This window comes from Sinohyriopsis cumingii, chromosome 3 (assembly GCF_028554795.1).
Source record: "Sinohyriopsis cumingii isolate HCF-2022 chromosome 3, ASM2855479v2, whole genome shotgun sequence".
Lineage (NCBI taxonomy): Eukaryota > Metazoa > Mollusca > Bivalvia > Unionida > Unionidae > Sinohyriopsis > Sinohyriopsis cumingii.
The window spans coordinates 78,178,893-78,205,348 of record NC_142963.1 but is presented as its reverse complement, the minus strand read 5'-3'; the positions used below and the strand labels follow the sequence as shown (position 1 = coordinate 78,205,348).

The 26,456-nt window shown below is 33.7% G+C and overlaps 1 protein-coding gene across 2 annotated transcripts in view; it reads right to left on the bottom strand.

Annotated features, from left to right (window-relative positions):
- Nucleotides 1-6,271: 6,271 nt before the first annotated feature.
- Nucleotides 6,272-26,456, bottom strand: part of LOC149803155 (transmembrane protein 184B-like) — a 61,861-nt gene continuing 41,676 nt past the window's right edge. The window contains exons 8-9 of one of the 2 annotated variants that reach the window (XR_016420144.1): nt 11,193-24,098; nt 6,272-11,156 (exon numbers count right to left, since the gene is read on the bottom strand). Coding sequence is in view for 1 of the 2 variants with exons in the window: in XM_089952775.1 (XP_089808901.1) it covers nt 23,542-24,098 (557 nt within the window). In the remaining variant the exon portion in view is untranslated. Of the gene's footprint in view, nt 24,099-26,456 lie in introns of both variants that reach the window. The other variant, XM_089952775.1, reaches the window with a different exon arrangement.

Below are 26,456 nucleotides of genomic sequence, written 5' to 3'. Positions count from 1 at the left end.
TAGAAAGACTTTTGCCCACACCATTATTTATTGACAAAAGAATCTTGCAGGCCACTAATTCTGTAATATTAAAAGAAACAGCATAACATGCCACAGATGGTATTTTGGAAAAAGCATTGGGTTTCAAGATATACTTCAAAAGATGAATGTTACCAATTCTAAAAGATCATGTTAACTTAACTGAAGGGTAAAAAATGTAGAAACCCACTGGACAAATAATAATACAGAATCATAGGTTTAACATGGGATTACATAATGGAGTCAGAAGTGTTTAGAGGGTCAAAAGTATTCATGGGGTCACAAATGTTTGTAGGTTAAAAAGTGTTTACTTTGTTGTTTCATCCACTTCTCAAACAATCACTGACATTCTATTAGACGCTAATAAAAGTAGGGAACAAAATGTGTATAGGGTTGAAAGTTGTATGGGGTCAAATGGGAATAGTAATGTTAATGTTTTTATCTACAATCCAAACACATCATATATACAATCCAGCACTTTTTTTTATTATTATGATTCAAACACACAGCAGGGCCCCTAGTGGCCGAGTGGTCTAAAGCGCTTACCGTTACGGATCACTGCCATCTCACCTCTGTCTGCATGGGTTAAAGTCTCGGGTTCAACCTATGTGGGTATGTGTGAAAGCTTGCCAGTAGCTTCTTGTGGGTCGGTGGTTCTTTCTGGGGTTTTCCTGGGTTCTTCCTCTACCATTAATACTGGCCACCATGTATAGCCTATCTTGTGCTGAAAAATGGTGTTAAACACCACAACAACAACAACAACAAGAAACACACAGCCTTACAATCTAACACCCAATTTTAATATTATCCAAAGACCATCTTTCTAAGTACTATCTAACACCATAGGTACTATTCAAAACACCTTGTGCAGTGCCTAAATTGTCACATCTACAATCCAACTAAACTGGTATGCATACCTGCCAACTTTTCAAAAGCCATGGAGGGAGACTGAATAAAAATTAGGGAGATTGCGACCTAAAATTGGAGGTTTTTTGCTGCATTTTTTAAGCCTCATTTTCACTAAATATTGACTGATCTTCTGGGTCCATTGTGAAATTCTCAAAGGATGCTCAGTTTCTCCCTGTGATGTCACTGATGTGCCTTATTTTCCCACAGGAAATTCCCTCTTTACATATTCTGGTGAGCTGTGGCCAAACTGCTAAAGGTTAGTCTCAAGTAAACAAGCACGAAAGCCAGTGTGACTAATTAACAGTTAATCCTTAGCAATGCAATTATCATTGTAATTCAAAGAAACCATATTCTACAGTGCGTTATGTAAGCACCAGCAATTGACTGGCAAATAATGCCCTATTTTGTAGGACTTTGGACTTGCACTATTTGTTAACGTAGCTTTAACAATTTTTCAGTCATATTGCTACAATTTCTGCAGCGTGGCAGTTTATAGTGATGTCTAGCACTGGGGCATCATGCTGCAGACATGTAGTATGATGTCCCACCCAGTCACATTATCCTGACACCAGGCCAACCAGTCCTAACACTAACCTCATAATGCTGAGCGCCAAGCAGCTGTTAGTATCATTTTTGTAAGTCTCTGATATGACTTGGCCGGAAATCAAACCCATGACCTCCCGCATCCAAGGCAGATGCTCTAACCACTAGGCCACTAGAGCAGTTATATTTATTTTTTTCTTGTTTCTGTTTTTGTAGAAACTAGTGGCTTCTAAATATACATTCTCAAGCTACCATACATGTGGCAACTATTTATTCCCATTGTTTTATATCCCACCTTATTTCCTTATTTTCAACTCAAAAGGCATATAACATTGTTTACTAATATATTTATTCTGAATTAGTGTTTGAGGGTACATAAGCTGCATGGTATGTTTTTTCCTTCCTTCTTTTAATTTAATGATGGTAATTAATGTTTTTATATATGGTATGGTAATGCCAGGTGTTCACTGGTGGGAATGGAGATGATACAGCATTCACAGTAATCATTCTTGAAATTTAAACTAATTGCTGACAATTCTATTGTTGTGGTTTATTTTTGTTGTTTATTTTCTGATTTTTGTATTGTTGTAACCTTAAAAAAAAATCAAGTGATAATAATAATAATAATAAAGACTTTATTTTGAGAAGGTAATTCAATTATTTGCAGAACCAATCTAGCTTGAAGCCTTCTATGTTATGTACAATATATACAGTATATACATGATGTGAAGAATCTGGCTTGACACTAAATAATTAAGTGATTTTAAAAATCAAAGTATCAAGCCTGGAACATATGCACAGGCATCTGTGAATGCATAAACATATATAAAATATCATCCTGTATTAAAAAATTCAATAGTGAAAACTATGCAAAATTAGGTGGCATTTATTGTACTAGAACTGTTCAATTGTCTAAAGATTTCATCCATTCTAGACATTATGAAAAGAAGAAATGCTAGGAGCCTGCGTTATGTCATTGGGAATGTTGTTCCATACCAGTGGAACAGTATATTGAAAACCTTTTTAAAAAATTCCTTCTTTGGCCTTGGTATAATGTAATTTTTACTTCTTATGGACCTTAAATTTGGAATACCATCAGCATCATGTTGGTGAAATATATTGCTTAGATAAACAGGAATGGCTTTTCTGGATACTTTATACATCAGTTTGGCCTTTATATTATTCATTGCATCCTGGAAATTGTCTATACATTGATTTAGAATTAAATGACAAGCCCTCTTTTGGAGTCTTAAAAGTGTTGTTATCTTTGAATTAGAGCTATTACCCCAAATTACATTACAATAGTCCAGATATGGCTGAATATAATTTTTATAAAAGATGACCTTATACTGAAGAAGACTATGTTTTGATTTTCCTCAGTAGCCAAAGATTAGAATTAATTTTTTAAAAACATGTTTAATGTGAATAAACCATGTAAGATTGTGAATACACCAAGAATTTTAACACGAGTCATATTAAGGCCCACATTGTCCAATAGAACCTGGAGTTTGTCGCTATCTATCCTTGCTCGTTTTTGTTGCATTGTAACAAGTTGGGCTTTCATTTTTTCTGTATTTATGATCTGTTGAGAGCATCTTGTAAGTTATTTTTTTCAAGTACTCTTTTGGTTTTACCCATCTCAGACAGTGCAGTATCATCTGCATGGAAGTCAGTGGAAGAAATTGAAGTTCCTATCTTAAGAGGTAAGTCATTGATAAATAGAATGAATAACAGAAATCCAAGGATAGAGTCCTGTGGTACTCCACAATTAAAATTTTACTTTCATAAAGTTGACCATTTTAAGATACTTTTTGCACTCTATCGGTAAAGTAAGAAGTAAACCATTTTGGTGAGTTTTCACTGTATTGATAGATTTTTAGTTTTTCAAGTAAAATTTCATGGTCTACAAGATAAAAAGCTTTATAAAAATCAACCATAATAGTGCCTACCATTTCTCCTGGATCTAATGCTTTCAGCCTTTTATCAATTTATTTATCAATGATATAAGTGCAGTTGATGTGAATAATGTTTGAACAATCTATTTACTGAAGAAAAAATTGTTTGTGGTGTGATAATAGTTATCTCATCACAATACTATTCACAGGTAATAGATCAAGGCTTCTGTATATTACATAAAATTGTCTAATTATGTAAGATTTTTTTAAAGAAGAGAAATGAAAATCGACAGACGTACCATAATAACCAGCATTTCTATGCCAAAATCAGGAGATATTATGAAATCGGGGAGGTAGGCGTAGAACTATTCCCAAAATCAGGATTTTTTTTTCCCAGGATAAGAGTTGACAGGTAGGGTACTATGTGAAATCACTCATACTATCCAGCTCCCACTTTTTGATTACTATCTAAAACCTGCTTTTTAATTATAAACACACGCTCCCCTACAATCCATTACCCTCTTTTAGATTATGTCTTCAAAAATGAGGTAGTAGCCAGTCCAATAATAAAAGGGGGCAGGGTTAATGCTGAATCCAGATGTGATCAATGTATGACCCTAATTAGTTGTGTTTCAAATGTCATTTTGCTGGCATTTTTATCAAAGATTAATGAATCAATTACATGGATAAAATTAGTGATTCTCACTTTGGATTTAAGAAAGGGTTGTAAACTGTTAATACAATCTTTAAGCTCCATAGTCTTATAAATATGTACGTCAGCAGTCATGATTTACTTTGCTTTTGAAAACTTTCAAAGGGTTTGTGTTAATTTTTAATAATGGTTTACTGTACGAGTTATTTAAATCCGGAGTGAGGGAGAAGTATTGAAAGTAAACATGTATGTGGCTGGTTTTTTAACACTATTAAAATAATTGGATGGTAGTGTGTTTAAGAAATCCACCTTCTTAAAGGCACACCTACTGTCTGTACTTTATATTCGGATTTCTGAAACATGAATTGTTGTTCTTGATAACTTGTTTTTACTGAATTATTGTATGACTTTGTAAAGCTCACAAACATCTGAACTGTAAATTTAAGCAAAAGCAAATCGGTGCATTTTATCAATCTTAAAATTGTAATTTATTTCTTCTTTGTACTGCACTGTTATAACCATGTATCTGTCATGGCTGATGCTACTTATTTCTGTTTTATCATCATTGAAAATATAAATTTCAATCTACAGATCTACTTAAATTAACTTTTATTTCCATAACTGTTATTATTCAACGCGACAAAACTGACAATACTTTTAACACATCTATACAGGAAAACAAACCGTGATTTTCTCTTGATATATGCATTGATGCTTTGATGTTAATTGAAGTTCATCAAAAACATGGGCCACTTTTGTTTAGTGAGGTTTCAAAACTGAAATATTCCAATAAATTTAGAACTTCAAAAGATAAAGACTGTGATGGTATGTCACAGATAAACATGTTTATAGGCTAAAGCAAAGATGACTGAATTAAAATGTTGCCCTTGGTAAGTCCAACAACATGAAGCATCACACAATATTTTGAATTTATGAATAATCAAGAAGAAAAAGATAAATTTCATAATAATAATAATTAAAAAGTACATAGAAGCCTTATTAGTGGTGATTGATACACTTTGTATTCCTTTCATCCTGACAGTTTTTTTATTCCTTTTCTTTCAGATCATGAATTAAAATTTGGTCATGGGACATTTCATCATGTAACATCTTTCAATAATTTTTTAAAAATTCTCAGGTGTTACCACAATTTTGTGTGTGCTGGAGGTCTGAACTAATTGCTGACTCCACTTGCCTGTCAGTGAAACTTAAACATATCCCACCAGCCATCCATACATCACTGGCATATTGTGAGCCAGTTAGTAATCAGGACTATGTGTAGAGCAAAACATACCGATAGGAATGCTGATCTGACATCTGATTGTCTCCAGGTAACATAAACAATGTCATATAGTCAGATTCACTGGTTCTTGTTCAATTTTTAAAACAAATCATTGAAGATGAACCTTTGATTTTAACTAAATGCAGTACTGATGTGTAAATGGCCATCAGCCAATTAGCCACAGGCAAGTACAGAATATAAGTTGTTCATTCTATTGCACTATGAGAGACATAAGGGGGCGCTCACCAGTTATTATGTACTTTTTTGAGAGTCATGTATGTAAGGTGGAGTTGTTTGCATTTAAAACATGCACAGTGGAGAGAATGTTGGCATACCTCATTGTTACAATAATGTAATGTGGATGCTATTTTTTGGTATATTGTACTTTTGGAAATTGTACATGATCTAAGCACACTTCTGACTAAAATGACTGCTCCCTTGTGCTAAAAAAACAGCCTGAATTAGTCTAAAGTACACTATCCATAGCAGCTATCAAAATAGGGAAAATGAATTTTGCCAGACTAGACAATACCAGCTTCTGAAAGTGCATTGAATGAATACCAAATATATAAAATGTAAAAAAAAGTTATTGGCTCTTTTTTTTATACAATTTACCTCTGAAGTTCAGGAAGTGAAAATGATCAAGTGGTGCTAGCACTTTTTTTAAAGGTGCACATCTTGAGTAAGGCCAAGCTGGATACTCTATAACCCATATTACACCCATCAATCATACACCAAAATAAATTTAATTTAAGATTCTTTGAATTATACCTAAGATACATGGTCTTTCTTAAATAGCTAGTAAACCAGTGAGGAAATCCAGGGAAATTCTTTTTCTTTAAAATTCTAACCCTATGCAAAATACGAAACTGTAGAGCTCCACCTTAAATAAAAACAAAGCAGGGTCAACGAGAAACTTTAAATAAAAACAAAGAGGATTAACAAGAAACTTTAAATAAAAACAAATCAGGGTCAACCAGAAGATTTTTATTTCTGACAAGATCCATCAGACAACAAACAACACAAAATGGCCAGTCAACTAGTATTATAATGTAAGAAGTTTTGCCAATACTTACTGGCATCAAAGAACAAACAAGTTATACTATATCAAGGAACACGAGGAACTGAGAGAATTATTAACATGTAGATTTCATTTACTCTTTTAAGTTAAGTTATAAGTATGTAACATGTATGCAATCATATTGAATTCATGTTAAGTTTTAAAATATTATTGCATATTAACCCTTTGTTATTAACTTGTAACAGGTTGCTTTTCCATTAGCAGTACATTATGGACATGCAATTAACTTGCAACAGGTTATTTTTCCATTACCAGTACACCATGGACATACAATAAACTTGTAACAGGGTATTTTTCCATTACCAGTACATCAGGTTATTTTTCAAATTACTAGTACATCATGGACATGCAATACACTTGTAACAGGTTACTTTTCCTTTATCAGTACATCATGGACATGCAATTATCCTGTAACATTATTTTTCCATTATCAGTACATCATGGGCATGCAATAAACTTGTAACATATTATTTTTCCATTATCAGTACATCATGGGCATGCAATAAACTTGTAACATATTATTTTTCCATTATCAGTACATCATGGACATGTAATACACTTACTTGTAACAGGTTACTTTTCCATTATCAGTACATCATGGACATGCAATTATCTTGTAATTATTTTTCCATTACCAGTACATCATGGGCATGCAACTAACTTCCTATGGTTATTTATCCATTATCAGTACATCATGGACTTGCAATAAACTTGTAACATTATTTTTCCATTATCAGTACATCATGACATACATGTAAAGCAGAAAAAAATATATGGAAAGTTTTTTTGTATAAGGTACTGAAACAAACATTCTAATATAATTTGCAAATCATGATTAAATAGAGATATTACCAGTGATGAAAAAACACTCAAACACTCTGTGACTGTATATTGTGATTATATATAAATATATATACTAGGTTAATTGCCTTTCTTAGGATGGGAATACAAAAACTTGAATCAAAATAAAAAATAAAAAAATTGGAAAGTTTGAACATAAAAATACAAAACAAAGTTTTAAAAAATTTGTGATCCTGCCACAAGTTTTGAACTCGTGACGTTCTGTTTGGTAGCCAGGACTGACAGACAAATTATGGGTGTTGATATATGAAATTATATATATTCATTCTTGACACTATTTCAACTGAAATGTTTAAGCTTCAACAGGTCATGAAAGAATTTAAAGACTGAAGCAAGTGTGTAAATAAACATAGACAATATTGATATCCACTTTGAGCTTTTCAAAAGAAGGTAGGCAAAGAATGTGTAAAGGTATAAAGAATCTTAATTGCACAACTAAATATTCAGAGTTAGTTTATCTAAGACAAAAAGGTAGTTTATCTAAGACAAAAAGGTAAGATATATATATATATATATATATATATATATATATATATATATATATATATATATATATATATATATATAACAAATGTCAAAAACTGTATGCACTAGTCCAAGCAATATAAATGTATTATCTAGAATCTCATCAACTTAAAAATTTAACAGTTTTCAAATGATAGAAATACCATATATTTACTTAAGTCCAAATGAAAGTAAAACAGACCCTGATCTGTCATCACATAATGCACCATCGGGGTCTATGCAGTTGGTTCTACTTATTACTCATACTACACTGCATAAATCCAGATCTGCTGGCATGTTATCTGATATCAGTGTCTGTGAAATCTGCAGCTGGACTCAACTTATAGGCAAGTATATATGGTACATTTAGGTTAAAATGCTAAAAACATCAACAAAAATATTTAACATTGTGAATAAAGTGCTTCATTTTTATGAAATCCCTGTGGAAAATAAAAATTGTGTTCCAAATGTCACCAAGCTTATGGGATGAAATCAATATTTTCATCATACTGTAATTGTTTGGCTAAATGGGAAATATCTGATGGTCAAAAAAGTTAACTAGAAATGTGTTCATGTAACAGGGATACCCCCCCCACTAGAGCCTCAAAAGTGGTCAAAAAAGCTTAACATGCTGGAAAGAAATGGGTAATACTATATGCCCCCACATTAAATGAGCCCATACAAAAACACCTACCTGCAGACAATTTAAAAAGGTGCTGGTTATTTATGTTGCAAATATTAATTTTGAACTCAGGTTCCTGTTAATGCTACTGAAAAATCAAATTTACCATTTCTGATTAATGTTCCTTGAACAATGGAGGATGCGTAAAACTTCACAAATTTAATATTGTCAAAGAAACAAAACCAGTGTACTTGGTACCGATTAAAGCTAACTGGTAGTGACCCAAGATTTTGGTTACCAGTCAGTATATTTATTACACATTTACTAGAACATTATGGCCTACAAGCAGTTGACAGGATACACAATTTGAAATATTTAACATGCATTGTCAGTGACATATACAAAATACCAATATTATATGTATACACACCCTGACTGGTTCCAAGTAAACATTTTAAAGTCCCCAAAGTTGACAAAGTCTTGTTTCGTGCAAAATGTTACCAGAAAAAGCTATATTTCATCAAGCGAGAACAAAAACTAAACATGGCTAAAATACAAACAGCAAAATCTTTTTAAAAAATCACTGCAGCTAGAAGAATTGCCAAGTCCATTTTATCATAAGTGATGTGTGTGTGTGTGCACTGTATTAGCATAGGTACCAGTCATAATAACAGCTATATGGTGCCAACTGAGATTTGAATTTCTTGTTTTTAATTACCAGGAGAAATAAATGCTAATGCTATTGGTCACAAGTCTCACAAAAACAAGAAGCCCAAGTGGGTCTGAGATCACTTATTTCATATTACATTTATAAAATAGTAAAAGGTCTTTATGTCAGGACAACTTTTTATATTCTGTAAATGCTGTTGAGTGGTTTCTAAAGTTCTTTAAATAATTGTCTATTTTTAATATGAGCAGTTATAATTACTGAGACGGACATAAGCTATGCAATCTTGAAAGTTTTATTAAAAATTTGTTCAGTGGTTGTTGAGAAGGAGTAATTTATTTTATTTCTTTAATTTTGACCAAAGATGGCCATATTGGACGGTGGATCAGCCTCAACTGAATTAAATTGAAAGCCCTCATAACAGGATGCTTTCTGTCAAATTTGGTCCGATTCTTAAATTAAAAGCCCTCACAACAGGATGCTTTGTGTCAAATTTGGTCCAATTCTTAAATTAAAAGCCCTCACAACAGGATGCTTTCTGTCAAATTTGGTCCAATTCTTAAATTGAAAGCTCTCACGACAGCATGCTTTCTGTCAAATTTGGTCCAATTCTTAAACTGAAAGCCCTCACAACAGGATGCTTTCTGTCAAATTTGGTCCAATTCTTAAATTGAAAGCCCTCACAACAGGATGCTTTCTGTCAAATTTGGTCCAATTCTTAAATTGAAAGCCTTTACAAGAGGATGCTTTGTGTCAAATTTGGTCCAATTCTTAAATTGAAAGCCCTCACAACAGGATGCTTTGTGTCAAATTTGGTCCAATTCTTAAATTGAAAGCCCTCACAACAGGATGCTTTGTGTCAAATTTGGTCCAATTCTTAAATTGAAAGCCCTCACAACAGGATGCTTTGTGTCAAATTTTGTCCAATTCTTAAATTGAAAGCCTTTACAAGAGGATGCTTTGTGTCAAATTTGGTCCAATTCTTAAATTGAAAGCTCTCACAACAGGATGCTCTGTCAAATTTGGTCCAGTTCTTAAATTGAAAGCTCTCACAACAGGATGCTTTCTGTCAAATTTGGTCTAATTCTGTTTGGCAGTTTTTGAGAAGATGTTGTTTAAATGTTGTTCTCTTTTCAGTGACAGCTGCCAGGATTTTCCAGCCTTGTGGTAATACTTATTGTGTAGATCTATAAAAGGTTTTCTGATAACATTTTAATTCTGTTACAATGATGACATCTAACTTAATAATTTAGCTTGCTGTACATTTTAAGTAAACTTTGATTAAATACTGTACAATTTATTTTTTCATGTTTATTATGCAATTAATTATACATCTCTAATGACCACAAGATGGTATTTGATAGTAGGAATGACCACAAGATGGTATTTGATCACGGAAATCGCAAACTCTTGCAACAAGAATTAGGCTTGGGATTTCTAAAGTGCAAACCCGTTGTTTTACCACTGGTCCCAACAGAAGTGCAAATCCAGTGGTTTACCTCTGAGATATAGTGAGTGCAAATCCAGTGGTTTACCTCTGAGCTATACTGAGTGCAAACCCAGTGGTTTACCTCTGAGCTATATTGAGAGCAAACCCAGTGGTTAACCTCTGAGCTATATTGAGTGCAAACCCAGTGGTTTACCTCTGAGTTATATCGAGTGCAAACCCAGTGGTTTACCTCTGAGCTATACTGAATGTAAACCCAGTGGTTTACCTCTAAGCTATACTGAGTGCAAATCCAGTGGTTTACCTCTGAGATATACTGAGTGCAAATCCAGTGGTTTACCTCTGAGCTATATTGAATGTAAACCCAGTGGTTTACCTCTGGGCTTTAGAGATATGCAAACCAATAGTTAAATTCTGAGCTGCACAGATGAGTAAACTCAGGGATTTACCTACAGATGCTTTGTGGTTTCAGAATGCAAACCCTGTGGCTTACCTCTGGGCTTTAGAGATATGCAAACCAATAGTTAAATTCTGAGCTGCACAGATGAGTAAACTCAGGGATTTACCTATGGGCTATGCTGAGTGCAAACCTAGTGGTTTACCCCTGAACTATAAAGAGTGCAGACCTAGTAGCTCACCTCTGGGCTATTGAGAAATTCAAGCCAAGTGACTTACCTCTGGGATATACAAGATGCACACCAAGTGGCTTACCTCTGGCTAATTGACAGATGCAAACCAAGAGCTTACCTCAGGGCTATTGATGGACAAAAGCCTTTCAAGTAGCTTACCTCTGGACTATTGAGAGATGGAAACCAAGTTGCTTAACACTGGGCTATTGAGAGATGCAAACCAAGTGACTTACCTCTGACCACTTGACAGACAAAGGCCAAGTAGCTTACCTCTGGGCTATTGAAAGATGCAAACCAAGTGGCTTACCTCTGGGCTACTGAGAGATGCAAACCAAGTGGGCTATAGAGAAATGCAAAACCAGTGATTAGCTGTTGAGCTATACTGGCCATCTATCTCATATATAATTCCAGAATACAGGTAAGGCATTTCTTTCTATATTACAATCACTGTCAACTCGCATTACACTAGCATCAAAACAACCTAGATAGTAACACGCTTCATTATGCAAAACTCCATTTCTTAGTGAAACAACAAATCTAAAATAGTAAATTCAAATAATTTTGAACACCAGTCAATGTATCATGGTTTGCAATACGTTTTTAAAAGTTAACATAAGCAAAAGATTTTTGCCCCAGACACATTCATTAGAAAATACTACCACTGAGCTTGAAGTTTTCTTTACCGATTAATGCTGAATTTTAAAAAACCTATATCAGTGCACTGTATTGTTATAGTTGAAACATTTATGATTCAAATCATCCAAAAGATATATTTTTTTTTAAACCTGACATATAATATGTTTGCAAGCACAAGCCAACAAGTTTCAATAAAGGTCCACTTATCTATGTTCCTACAATTTAATTTCACTGCAATGAATACAAAAAGAAAAAACAGGTACATACAACATCATTTCCTTAATTAAAGTGGTTTATGCTACAAGAATGGATACGCTGACACTGTCAGGCTGAGGTGTATTCATATGCTGTATCAATCAAGTTCTTTCCTCAACTTATAAAAAGCAAGTTTAATGTATCTTATGAGCAAAACTTTTAACACCATGATAAAAATGATATCTTTTGCCAAGGCATCTGTTAAAAGTAGGCTTAACAACAAAGAGAGTAAATATCCATAGATCTACCACACTTGAGTAACATTTTACGTTATATATATTCTATTCACAAACTATACATACAAGCTGATATGCTTCAACAAACAATATATAAACAAATGTCAGAATAAATACAACAAAAAAGATAACTTTAACAATATCCTGATACTGATGTTTACTATATATATATATATACTTTCTTACATGCATGGTCCATTGTAATCAACACAGACCCGGATCTCTACTGCATAATCACCAGTATATCAGGGTCTGTGTTATTTTCTGTAATGATTACTCCAAACACAACCGCAAAGACTCTGATTTGCCACTGCATAAAGTGCAAGCTAATTAGGGTCTATTTTATTTGTTGCAATGATTACTCCTAACACAAACTGAATAGACCAAGATCTAACAATGCATAAAGTGCAAGCAAATCTGGGTCTTTGTTTTTTGTTGTAATGATTATTCCTAATTGCGTATACCCATATCTGCTGGCACATGTGCCAGCAGATCTGGGTAAAAGAAGTTTGCAATTGGATCTGGCTTAACACACCTGTATATACAGTTAAAAGGTATGTACAAGATACCATCTGTACTCACTTATAAGTCACTTCAAACTGAAAACAATAAAGACCCTTATCTGCCATCTCATAATGCACCTGCAGACCAGGTGTATGCTGTTTGTTGTACTGATTACTCCTAACAAACTGCACAGACTCAGATCTGCTGGCATATTATGCAATGGCAGAGCTGGGTCTGTGCAGTTTGCAGTTGCATTTGACTTATAAGTGAGTATATATGGTATTTACAGCAGCACAAAAATAGACATATTCTTTGAAATCATTATTATTATTTGCTCATTTTTTTCTTCATTAATTTTACATTGTCAGAATCGTTTAGTATTTTACGATATTGCACACCTTCATATTGCATTCACGTGCATAAAGGAACTACTTTCTATTGTAAACAAACAATGGATGCAGACGCCAGCACTTTTCATTTGTAAACAAATCATGTACACTAGCGTTATAGGCACTTTATGTTTTGGTTGATGAAATTTGTTCCTGAATGAAGTAAAGCAAATGTTTTGTGGATTGCCACATGGCAGCTGCTTTGACACATTCCGCGTTAACTTTTTTGATATAGTGTTTTCGATTTAGGCTAGCTAAATAGTAGACACCAGAAAGGGTCCTCACAAATAACATACACGTCACAAGGCATAAACTGTCGTCTTTAGCTGGTAATAAGAATGGCCAAAAAAATATACTTAACAGTTTTATATCCTGAAGTTCCTCAAATTGTACTTTCTTAGTTCTGCAAATCTGAATTACATGAGCCATGTCATAGGTTTTTAATCTTGATTACACATTTTGAAATTGTACTGTAATTTCAAATATAAGTGCAATTACATCCTCCTTACTGCACTCAAAATGAAATAAGCATTAATTTCCATAGCGTCTTTTGGATAATTGCAATTGAAACACTTCATATTTTTTCCCACATTATGATTTCAAACATTCAATGACAGAAACAGAACATTTGCAGATGTCAACATGCTTCTCCCTCGCTTCTTCAATCGGATGTATTTCATGTAGAATTGTCACATATAAATCCAGTCCATAATCACAAAATTTCATAGAATCGACAAAAATACCAAAATCTATTCATTCCAGATCAAACGGAAAAATTGTTGCAATGTGCATTCATTCACAATATGATTCCAAATTTCAATTTTAAGTAGACAAAAACACCATTTTCTTTTGAAACTTATGTCTAGTGTGAGACTAAGTTCAAATTTATCTGGGCGGAGTTATGTGTACATTAATAATGTTGTTGTTGTTGTGTGTATTTAGTTTGGAGTACTGCATACATTCATTTACTTTGTTTCTTGTAGTGTATTTTGTTTAGATAATTAAGTCTTAGGTAGAATAAGAAAATGAGCATATAATAAAAAGGTTACTGCATTTGTATGGGAAAATATGAACTTGTTTTGTCAGATGGATATACTGCACTCCCATGGTCATATTTTCCCATACAAATGCAGCAACCTATAAATACTATCTCTTCCAAGAAAACAGCCAATTTATTATTAACTACAGATTTATATTGTACATTAAATCAATAATTAAAGATGTGAACTAATTCAATATGATAAACATCACAACCACGATAGCAAAACAGAATTAAAAACTGTTAAATGCTGAATATTGTTGGAAAACAACATTTAAGGAATGTTCCAGTAAAATATACTTGGGAACCTGGGAATGCACTTTCAATGTGGAGTTGTTACTCACAGAAGCAATTTTAGTGTTTTATATATTTTCGTAATAACCCTTTCAATCATCAGAGTACCATGGCATATATTTTTTAAAAAGTGCATTCCTTGGATACCATGCATGTTTAAACGGAACAGCCCTAAATAATATTTATTTCTGATTGGAAGAAATTCAAAGTAAACCAAGTACTTCCTCTTTCTTCACAAAAATCACCTGTCAAAAGAGACAATAAGAAAAAAACGTAAACGCATCAGAAATTATTTTATGCTCATAAAAACTTAAATTGGGCTATATATAATATATTCCAATACCCTTGCACTCTCTCATTGTGATGATGCTATTACGAAAAAGACTAATATTAAATGGACATAATTTTGCAAGAAACTTTACATATTTGTGAAATTATCTTTGTAAATCGGAGTGTAAATCAGGATGTGATTATCAGTAAAAGACAGTTTAAATGAAGATGAAATATAAAGTATAATATAAAAAGAAATCAACAACTCTTTTGATCACAAAAATAGATTCTTTAATTCCCTGAAAACATGTTGGTCATCTGTTCATAAGAAAAACACTTCCAAAAAGTTTCATAATCATTTGTGAATAACAAATAAATCCTTAAATGATTGGTTTCAATTTGAAGAATGACTCATCAAAGGCAATTTTATCCCTAAGATTTTATTTTAAAAACTAACTTTCAAAGCCCCATCACATTAGGTTTTTGAAATCAAACATCCATAAACATAACTTCAAGAGATTTTATGTTACATAATTTTGTGTGAGAATCAATTAGTATATCCCTATTTCTGAAACTTTAATATTATGTTTCATTTACTGTGAATTCAATTTTAAATGTTGGACACAAATATCTGTAGATTTAACTGTTGTTACAAACCATGAATTTGATGACAAACAATGTTATTTGTGAAAACTACAGGATTCTTTTTTACACATCACATAAATTGGGCATCACAAAATAACTGAATTCACACGTTCAATCATGTTTTTCCTCCCGCTTTTCTTTGATATAAATTTGTATCACATAAGTGGCAGTTACTATGTCATACAAAACTTTCATAGTACTTAAAATGCAATTAACAAAATCTAATCAAAATATCCATGATACTGATGTATCTGTCAAAAGAGGGTAGTGGTAAGTGGATGGTTGCTTGGTTTAATGTTTTTGTTTTTCTAATGGAACTTTTGACATCATTTGCTGTATCATACTGAGAAAATAGAAGGACAAACTGAGGTAGCCAACCCAGATGGCCTGGGTGGGTATCAAACCCAATGCTCTTGGAATACATGTCTGACTCTCAACCAGCTAGACTACTACAGCTTCCAGGAAGAAGAGGAAGGAAAGGAGTAGGATAATTTTAAATACTAATAAGAATTCTGTACTAAATAATGCTCCAATGTCAAATGCAAAATCAATAAAATGTGCAACAAAGAGCTCATTATAACTGAAAGTTACAAGACAGTCATTACAGTATTATAAAAAAAATAAACAATACATAAACAGACATTACAAAAGTTTCATTTTCATTATAAACTGCAATGTTATACAACAACTGAACAAGCAATCAGGGGGATAACCTATGCATGTACACATTTTTACAAAATAATTATATACATATTGTTCACGGCTCTTGCCTCTCTTTCTGTTAAAAAATAATAAGAATGAAATTTATTCTTTGACAAAACTATACCAAGGTAAAAACAAAACAAAGTACATTAACCAGAAAATTAATGTTTAAGACAGCAGAAGTGAGTCACTTAAAACTGTTTCTTCAACGTTTTAATTAAATTACACAGTATATACCAACACATTAATCATCTGAAAGTCAATTATCTAGATTATTTCATCATCATGATGTACAGACAGAGAATATATTCTTCATGCCATAATTCATCACCTGCTGGACAAATTGTCATTGCAAAATTAATATTTTCTGGTTAGTAAAAAAATATCTTAGTTTCTGAGGTCTGCTACTTAAATTGTTAATTTACTTAAATTATATATGCAATGGGTACTGACAATTTTTACAGCATTAGTGAAACTATAGCAAAAAAAGAGATAAAAAAGTGTGACCGTTTTAAAGAAAAAGCATGCAATATCACAGTAATCATTTACATACTAATTATAATAATTCACAGAGATCAATGTAAATTGTAAATGACAAGAAGGGAAAAAAAGGAGTACTAGAGAGTCAAAGCATTCATGGTTTTGCATGGAGTTGAACTACACCATGCCTCTGATATGACCATTAAGAGTCTTTAGTCATGCTGGATTAACTTGGGATTACTAAAAGCCTAATTACAAATTGTCATAATGGCACTTACTTAAAGACAACTGGGTGTAAGAATAATCCTTCTCTCTTTGTATCTCATTCTTTCCCTCATTCTCTCCTAATTACATTTTATTTTACTTTAAAAAGATAATAGTACTATTTTAATTATAACTGTGTAAGATTTTGCCACCCCTACAAAATCACTGTCAATATTGCCTTGGCTGACAAGGTATTTCTTAGTAAAACATTATTGTTAATCTCTAAAAATGTATGATTAACACAGTCTATTTACAGTGGCTTTCAAACATTTAGGTTGCTCAGCCTGAATAGCTAGTTTTTGGTTCATTATAGCTTCAAGATACATGAAGAAGTCATAACAAGGAGGTTTTAGTAAGAATTGTCAAGGAATGGCATTTGTGTATAGCTTTATAACTGCAAAGCTGGTGATTACCATATATACTCGCTAACGGATCATTTTTTTAAAAGCTTAAACTCTGAATCATGATGAGTAAGGGTTGACTTGTAAGTTAGATGTACAAAAACATTTGATATAACTAAGGGCAATATTGGAAACTCGATGTTTTGCAGTATGTAAAAAATACCTTAAATTTAAATTTTTGTTTTCATGCCACTATTCTCGACCAGAAAAACAACTATTCTATGAAGTGTTTATCTGTTTCATTATGGTTTTCATTACACAACACTTGTATCTACATTCGGATTTTGATAATTTGAACAAATGAAATGAAATATTACTCACCCAAATATTATGTGTCCATCAACGTTTGTCTACCATGGGTATTTACTTGTAAGTATATTTCCTCCATTTTTATGCGGGTCCACACAAGCCATATTTGTATTATATTTCAAGTTTACTGTATAAACAATGCTAGTGTCTGACCAAAGTTTTAATTTGATTTATATTTGCCTTTTTTGAGAGCCAGATCTAATTCCCAAGCGATATTTCCCACGTTATCTGCCATATGCATACAGGATGATAAGCCCATAGCTTGTTTTCTCCGTTAACATCTCATCTGATAGAAACACTAATGTGATACATGTTTTGTGCCCAGGTGTAGTTCTATATATTCGTTAACTGTGGGTGCTTATTTTAACACTCCCTGATCATGCTAAGCAATCGACACCTGTACAAATGTGACCATCCATTAATGAGATTTCACTTACTGTATGATCAAAGGGTCACTTACACAGCTTAAGCTCAGTCCCCACATAAATAATGACCCAAGTTTCTGAATCATCAGTGTTCTGTCAGCTACTGCGTACCTTGTCACTTTGATATGGTACATCATGAATTGCTAAACTTGTAGTTTCACCAATATGGGAAGAAGAAAAAAATGCAATGTTCACAATAGCACATTCAAGTTAGAAGTCATCTACCATGCAAAGAAACAACACCAGTGTATCAAGAATGTAATTTGGTTTGTTTTTCCAAAGTGCTCCTCTGAGTCACTGACAACAAGTCATCCCTTACAGACAGATTTGATTCGGAAGTCAGACAGAAATTAGCTTTAATTAATCCTAAAAAGGGATCTCAACTTATAATCAAGTACATACAGTATGTACGATGGATAGAACACTTGTGTAAAGTTTTATAACAGCACAATGAAGTGATTATGTACCAAAAAAAGAACACTTACATAACTTGTTAACAACACAGCTGGGTGATTACGTACAAACAATAGTACAACTGAGTGATTATGTGCACAAATTAGTTCACTTGTGTATAACTTGATAACAGCATAGCTGGGTGATTAAGTACAAAAGCATCCTTTTACACTTCACACACATTAGAATAAATTACAAAAGCTGAGATTCAAAAGTTTTATGGGTTAATGTGCCATTTGTTAAAAATATTTACTTTGAAAACATTTTGCCATTTAGAAAGATGAAAAAAATATGTTCTTAAAAAATAACTTGATGAAGTCACAGCCAGACCATTTTATTGACACACATGACCAAAATGTGAACCAAGTAACTACACACATTTTACTTTAAAATCTGTCTTCTCACATGTTACATATTTTTAAAAGACATGTTAGATATATGATATTTCTCTACTAACTCAAAGCAATTGAAAAACTTTTAGATACAGCAGAAAAAAGGGCTTTATGACACTGACTTATTCTGATCAATAACATGCTTCCGTGGATGTCCAATTTGTTAAAGTTATTTTGGTTTAATGCCATTTCTCAGTACCAGATATGCTATACATGCTGGCCAGTATAACTGGTGGAGGAAGAACCCTTGGGAAATCCTGGTAAGAACCACCAACCCACATAAAGCTACTGGCAGCTTTCTCACATTCCCACACCGGCTGAGTGCAAGACTTGAACACATGTGGACAGAGGTGAGAAGACAGTGACTGGTAAAGGTAAGAGCTTTAGACCACCTGGCCACCTGGGGTTCTTTGAATTTTACAGATCCCTTATGTCATGGAGAAAGGAACTCTCTACTTAAAGTTATGACTTGATTTCAACAATGATACTTAAGTCTGAGAAACATATGGATTAAAAAAATCAAGTAATCTTACTGGAACACTGATATCATATTGCCTGAAAACTAACATAAATGTGTCATTTTAACAAGAAGTGATGAATGGACAGAGAAGGGTAACACTATATGCTCTGCTATATGACTAAAGGATAAAATGGAATGAAAATTTATTTTAAATTTACTTGGAAGTACACTGTAACAATGTCAGTGCAAATAAGAGCTCTGTGAACAAAATATTATATGCCTGCACCATGTTTAATAGTCGTCTATGCAGCATAAGTAGGGGATGGTTGATTCTTGAAATTACTAATGGGTCACAATGACCCTGACCTTTAGTCTTGAAATAAACTTACCATGCAGAAACAATAATTTCTTTTTTAAGCTTAACCTGACCAATGACTTTTGACTTTCAGACTCCAAAATCAATAGGCTTAATTCTTACCAAGTGAAATCTACCCACAACATTTAGTCAAAGAACTTACTCCAATACAAGTTTTTTCTGCAAAACCAATTTTTGTTAAAATGACACAATGACCATGACATTCTACCCCGAAATCAATAGGCCTCTACAAACACTTCTCATAATGTGGTCTAGAACTAAAGCTACTATGCAAAACCCATTCTGACCTCTGATCTATTGACCAAAGAATCAAGACTTCTTTCTTCCCAAAGTTTAAGACATCTTCACATTTTGTGAGTGAAGATGCCTAAGAACTGACATTTTTGTGAAGAAACGATTTTTTAAATTTTCAGCCAGGGTTACCTTGATCTTTGGCCCCAAAATCAAAGTTTCTATCTTACCCCAAGAGCAAAAAAAAAATAAAAAAATAAAGTTTTGTCTTGGTCTTTGATGTGAAACTAAAGTCATTGTGCCCAAATCATTCTAATTCTTGGCCACAATGACCTTGACCTTTGAATTCAAGTCCAATAAGCTTCTTCTTATTCCATGTGCAAGTCATCCACAAAGTAAGGATACAAAACTAATGCTACTGTGTGGATACCCTTTTCAGTTGATGACTTTGACCTTTAAACCCCAAAATTGACAGACTCTCATCTCAAATGCAAGCAATTCACAAAATATGTTAACAGTAATGATGAAGAACTCAAGCCATTTTGCAGAAATTTAAATATGAACAGACAGACTGATGGATGAACAAACAATATTGTAACATGATATCCCCCCACGCATAGCAGGTGTATAAGAACTGCATAGCAATACATTCACTGGTTTCTGAGCTACACATTTATAAAGATAGGTAATTTTTGCACCTGTACAGAAAATGCACAAGTAGTTATCATTTTTACTTCTGTTCAAATTTCATTTGCATGCTGTGACATCACAAATTTAACAACTTTTTTTCATATCAGGTAATGTTGTTGTTGTTGTTGCTGTTGTAGGGTTTAACGCCATTTTCAGCACAAGACAGGCTATACATGGCGGCCAGTATTAATGGTGGAGGAAGAACCCGGAAAAACCCCGGAAAGAACCACCGACCCACGAGAAGCTACTGGCAAGCTTTCTCACATAACCACATGGGCTGAATCTGAGACTCGAACAAACGCAGACAGAGGCGAGATGGCAGTGATCTGTAATGGTGAGCACTTTAGAACACTCGGCCACTCGGGGCCCCCCATCAGGTAATGAAGTGCTACACAAAATTCCAACTGAGTGAGACACACAGTGATCCAAATGACACATTCAAACATATGAATATTTTTGTTTTTCATTTAAATTTGTTCTGGTAGTTGGGGTTTGGTGGAATAAATAATTAAACAATCATCAGCATCAAAGAATGAAGAGACAATAAGCAACTTATTTGTACAGTTTCAGTTTCCTAGGAATCTGTACAGTTTCAGTTTACCAGGAATTGGTACATTTTCAGTTTACCAGGAATTGGTGCAGTTTCAGATGACCAGGAATCTGTCCAGTTTTTGTTGACCAGGAATCTGTAGTTTCAGTTCACCAAGAAACTCTACAGTTTTAGTTGACCATAAATCTGTAGTTTCAGTTGACCAGGAATAGTTTCAGTTTATCAGGAATCTTTACAGTTGCAATTTATTGGACATAGCTTGTTATGTGCAGCAAAGTGAGGTTGGGAAGTATAACTTTATGTAAAATCGCCACGCCTTAAAAATCATGTATTTCATAAAGAATACTTTTGTACATTCACAAGAAATTGAAATATTATTTTTCTCTTAGAGATTTGTATTTAATCCATTACTTTAAAGCATTGCTTCCTATGGACCATTACTGTTTATTTTGAGAGCAAGGGAGAGAATTATGGTGTAAATTACTAGTTTACCTAACTTCTCCATCATCAAAATTTTATCCAGGGACTCTGATGGGGCCAACCATCATTTATTTGATGATATCTCCACTGGTAATTAAGGACATAACGTGCTTTTCAACAATATTTGCATGCTCCGTTCACAAATCTTTAACCAGAATCAATCTATGTATTTCCATTATTTTATTTATAATCGAGTAACCTGCTCTCTTACTAAAATTTGCTGACAAAGTCTGGTGTTTTGTGTTTAAATTGAGTCAGCGAAAGGCCAATTTTGTTTGATGAAATTGTGCGTAGTTGTTTTAGCCTTTCATGTGATGACAATATGCTGCAAAAAAAACCCCAAACATTATATACACATAGCTTATTACTTTTTCTTGTCTTTTTCCCCAAAAGTATTTAATCAATGAAAAGTCCTCATCAAATATGTTTTCCCAATCTTCATGGTGATTTGCAATTTTGAGCTCCTTGGTCCTCATACCACTGCGTTTATCCCAATACACAGCTTTATAACAAAGAATTCTCCCATGCAGTGAAATGATATAAATAATATCATTTATGGAAGATTTGTGGAACTTATTCACTTTTGACTTTCTGTTGAAGGACAGACTATAGAGCAGGTATTGTTTTTTACATGCTAATATGAAATCACTTTTATTGATCTAGATCTTCTGTAAAAATAAATAAGAAAACACCGACATGTTTTACTGCCATTATGTATATGTACCTGGTTTCATATTCCAAAAAATAAATGTGAAAATGTGGAATCATTCATTTTTCACTACAACTGAGCAAACCTATTGAGGGCACATGGAGTTTGATTTTTTCCCTTCATTTGGAAGATAAATTCAACCTGCATCCTGCATTCTGGATCTGAACAATGGGCGAGAATACTGTACTACAAATCAAGAAATATTTCATTTCAGTCCAATTTAGTTTGGTTAATACTGAAGAAAACTAATTTTTAAAAACAAATCACTGCTAGAATCATTTCTACAATCTATGACACAATTATTTGTCCTCTTGAATAAACAATACCTGAAGGAAACAAAAATTAGTATTGCTTAACCATAGCGGTGTCCAGCTCATGACATAACCAGTTACTGAAATTCCAGAGCGAGACTTAGTTAAGTGGGCTTTTATACAACTACTAAAACTACCTGCAACTCACAAATGAAATTTTTTAGAGGCTTATTTTGTGTGCATTTTTTCCATATTGAAAAATTTCATCATACTGCTTCAACAAAGTTTTGGGTCGAATTTTATCTTTAAAATTCAAACGTATTTTGGTGAAACTGAATGCTCGATATCAACACTGTAATGCTATGACATGATTTTGAAGATTTCTGTAACATTAAAGTTTATTAAGAGCTGTAAAAGACAGGCCTTGAGTTCACCAGCAGAACCTAAATCAAGACTCAAACTTAAGTCAAACCTAATTTTAACAAAAAAATGTCAAGTTCAGACATAAATATTGAAGAACTGTTTGGTGAAGTCAAGGCTGACTGCTGATACTAAAATCTTGAATCATGCAATTTGATTGGATACAATTTAAGTCAAACTTAATTTTAACCAATCAAATATCACGTTCAGAAATAAATATTTACGAACTGTTTGGCGAAATCAAGGCTGATTGCTGACACATGAATCCTGAATCTAACAAATTTGACTGGATATAATTTAAGTCAAAACTTAATTTTGACCAGTCAAACATCAAGTTCAGACATAAATATTAGAATGAAATCAAGTCCAGAAATTCAAAGAATGATTGCTGATATATGCAGCACATGAATGTATATTATGCATTTACATCATGACTCCTTACTGGAATGGCTTGTTGACCTGAGATTGACAATTCACTTTGGCCCTCATTTTCTCACATAATATCTTTTAGTGAGATGTCAATGGTCAACAATGACCACATATTTCATTGTTCTCCAGTAGCTGTAAGTCTCACTGAAACTCATCATCGGAACTCAGCAATGTTGTCTTCTCATTTTGCCGCCGAATTGTGTGTGGGAGGCCATGAGGCTTGATGCCTCCCACTTGCTGTTGACTGGATGTGCTGTTGGCTGATGAAGAGTAAGAGCCAGTGGTTGGTTGTCCATTCTGGTGCTGTTGTCGGTTCTGATATTGGTTGTAAGACCAGCCACTATCACCATGATCCTCTTCCTGTGGGATTTTCATGCCCTGTTGTGTATACTGCTGGTAATGTGGGTGAAAGTTGTGGATTGCGTCTTGCATAATGTCACGTGGATTCATAGTCTCCTTCAAACTGCTGGAAATGCTTTGTAACGAGACAGTTCGCCCAACAGTCGAAGATGGTCCCGAACTGTAGATGGTATGAGGGAATGCAAATCTAAGGGCTATGGCAGCAAATAACATTTCAATGCAGATTAAAAAGTTTTGGTATCCTGCCGAGACAGTTCCCACGCCGACCTGCTCCAACCCCTCCTCGGAGTAGATTGATCTGATTGCACCTCCATGCTCAAGTATGGCAAGCAATACACCTGGATGAAAAAGAGGCATCAATTATCTCAGAATAAAGGATAGAAATTACTAACAAAAGAGTGCTTGTTTCTCCATTTGATTACTAACTCTGGAGTCACTAACCATGGGTATTTGTTACCCCCTCTGCTATACATGCCATCAAAAGAATGCAGCGACTATCTAAAAGCAGTTCATGAAACAAGTTTTTGAAAAAGCTGCTGCAAGAAATGTCTCAAAGAATATCTCTATTGTTTTTGCTGTTTCTGGTTTTGATTGATTACACTATTTAATATATTATTGGCCATATCATGCTAAGTAACTGCCCTTCCCAAGGACAACACAAGACAGCCAACCCAGAATGACTTGGGTGGGTTTTGAATCTGCAACCTTTGAAAAGCAAGTTAAATTCTCTACCAACTAAACTACCACCTGCTTCTTGTTCTTTCAACCTGTTCTTGAATGATGAATTACCAAAGTAATCACTATGTGTGGGGAAGACATTTGAAGAAAGGTACATACAGTACTTAGTGGTTTACAACAAGCTACCACCAGCTCCTGGTTATTTCAACCTGTTCTACAAAATTTTAAGTTATCAAAGTAATCACCTTGCTTGGGGAAAGCTTGTTGAAGAAAGGCACATACTTTATTTACTAGTTTACAATAGACAAAAAAAAGCAAATATCATAGACCCTCATCTGCCATGACATGACACACTGGAAGATCCATGTATATGTTATTTGCTTCAAATTTACAGTAGAACAAACAGTGTGGACATTGATCAGCTGATGACATATACATCTGAAAAAATTAGTCTACACTGTTCACATTATTCTTCTAACATGACTTTAATTCATTGTGACATTCCAAAAAATCAACACATATTGATAAAGATTTTTTTTTTACCATATATACATGTACTTGCTTATAAGTGGAGCCCAATTATGGACAGCACGGACCCAGCTACGCTGTTACAAAATACGACAGTAAATTTGGGTCTAAGCTATGTTAGGGGTAATCTGTTGAACAAAGAACACAGACCCTGATTTGCCTGTGCATTATGCAACAGTAGACCTGGGTCCATGTTGTTTGCAGTCTGACTTGACTTATAAGTGAGTATACAGCGGATTTGATGAAATACTGTGAACTCGTTTACTTTTGCTGGTATTCAAATCGGTGATTTAGGGATGAGGTCCTATTAATTTTGCTGGGTTTTTAAATTCTTGGTTTGTAGTAACCATGCAATCTATAAAAACGGGTACACTAAGAAAAGCAGTCAATTTACTGTATAATTTCATTCCACATGGAGCACAAAAGAACCCTGTTTATTTAAAATTTATTTATCTATATCAAGGTGATCTATCTACATTCCTGCAAACCATTTTTTGTGACCCACACAGATACAAAAAGTCAGTTCTATAATTATTAAATAATTACTCAAATATGTCATGTATGGCCAACAAACTTTATATTTGGCCCACAGTGTTGAAGATGCTGGACCACCTTGATCATGATTATGGGTTCATCCAAATCACATGTATGTCTCCTACAGTGCAAATCTGGCATAACTCAAATGTCTTCATCTAATACTGTTGTTAACCTGAACATTTTTGTGTCCCCTCAAGAGTTCTGATACAAGAGATTACAGGTTTGAGGCTGGGTACACGTAACTGCAGGTTTGAGGATGAACAACCAACTGCCTGATAGTGACATTGGGATGCTAAAAGCACATGCTTTACACCAGATTAGGATAACCCTTCATTTAATTTTGGGTGAACTATATAAATCTGAATTCTGACCTTTTACAATTTTGATGTTTGTGCATGAATAACAATACTGGAAATCACTTTAACACGTTAACCCCTGGAGGTTTTTGTCATTTTTGCCTGAAAATTGAGTAGGAAATGCATTTTGAAAGCTATTTCTGAATAGATCTGAAAACACCAAATCCCAGGTGATCTTTCAATAACATACTGCCTAGTTGCATTAGAAACATTGTTTTTCATTGGCTATTTGACTCGAGCATGAGCAGAAGGGTAAAAGTTGGAGTTCTTTTTGTTTTTTGCTAAATGGAGCCATTATTTTTGTATCGAGACCATTCTTCCAAATGCCATACTTATCCTACTTTTTGCAAAGGCTCATCTGTCTGTTTGCAGTTCATACTGGTTTGCCTTAGATCTGAGACCAAAAAGTCTAAAATCCAGATACAAAATCGGATTCCGACCATGGGCGAATTTTTGGTAGAAAAAAAGTCAGGTCCAAAAAATGAGGTTTTCTATCTGTATTTTGTAGTGCAACTAGATATTCCAGATTATTTGACATCATTGTAGAGCTACTTCTGTCTACCTTTCTATAATACCACCCACTTTAGTGTATCATGC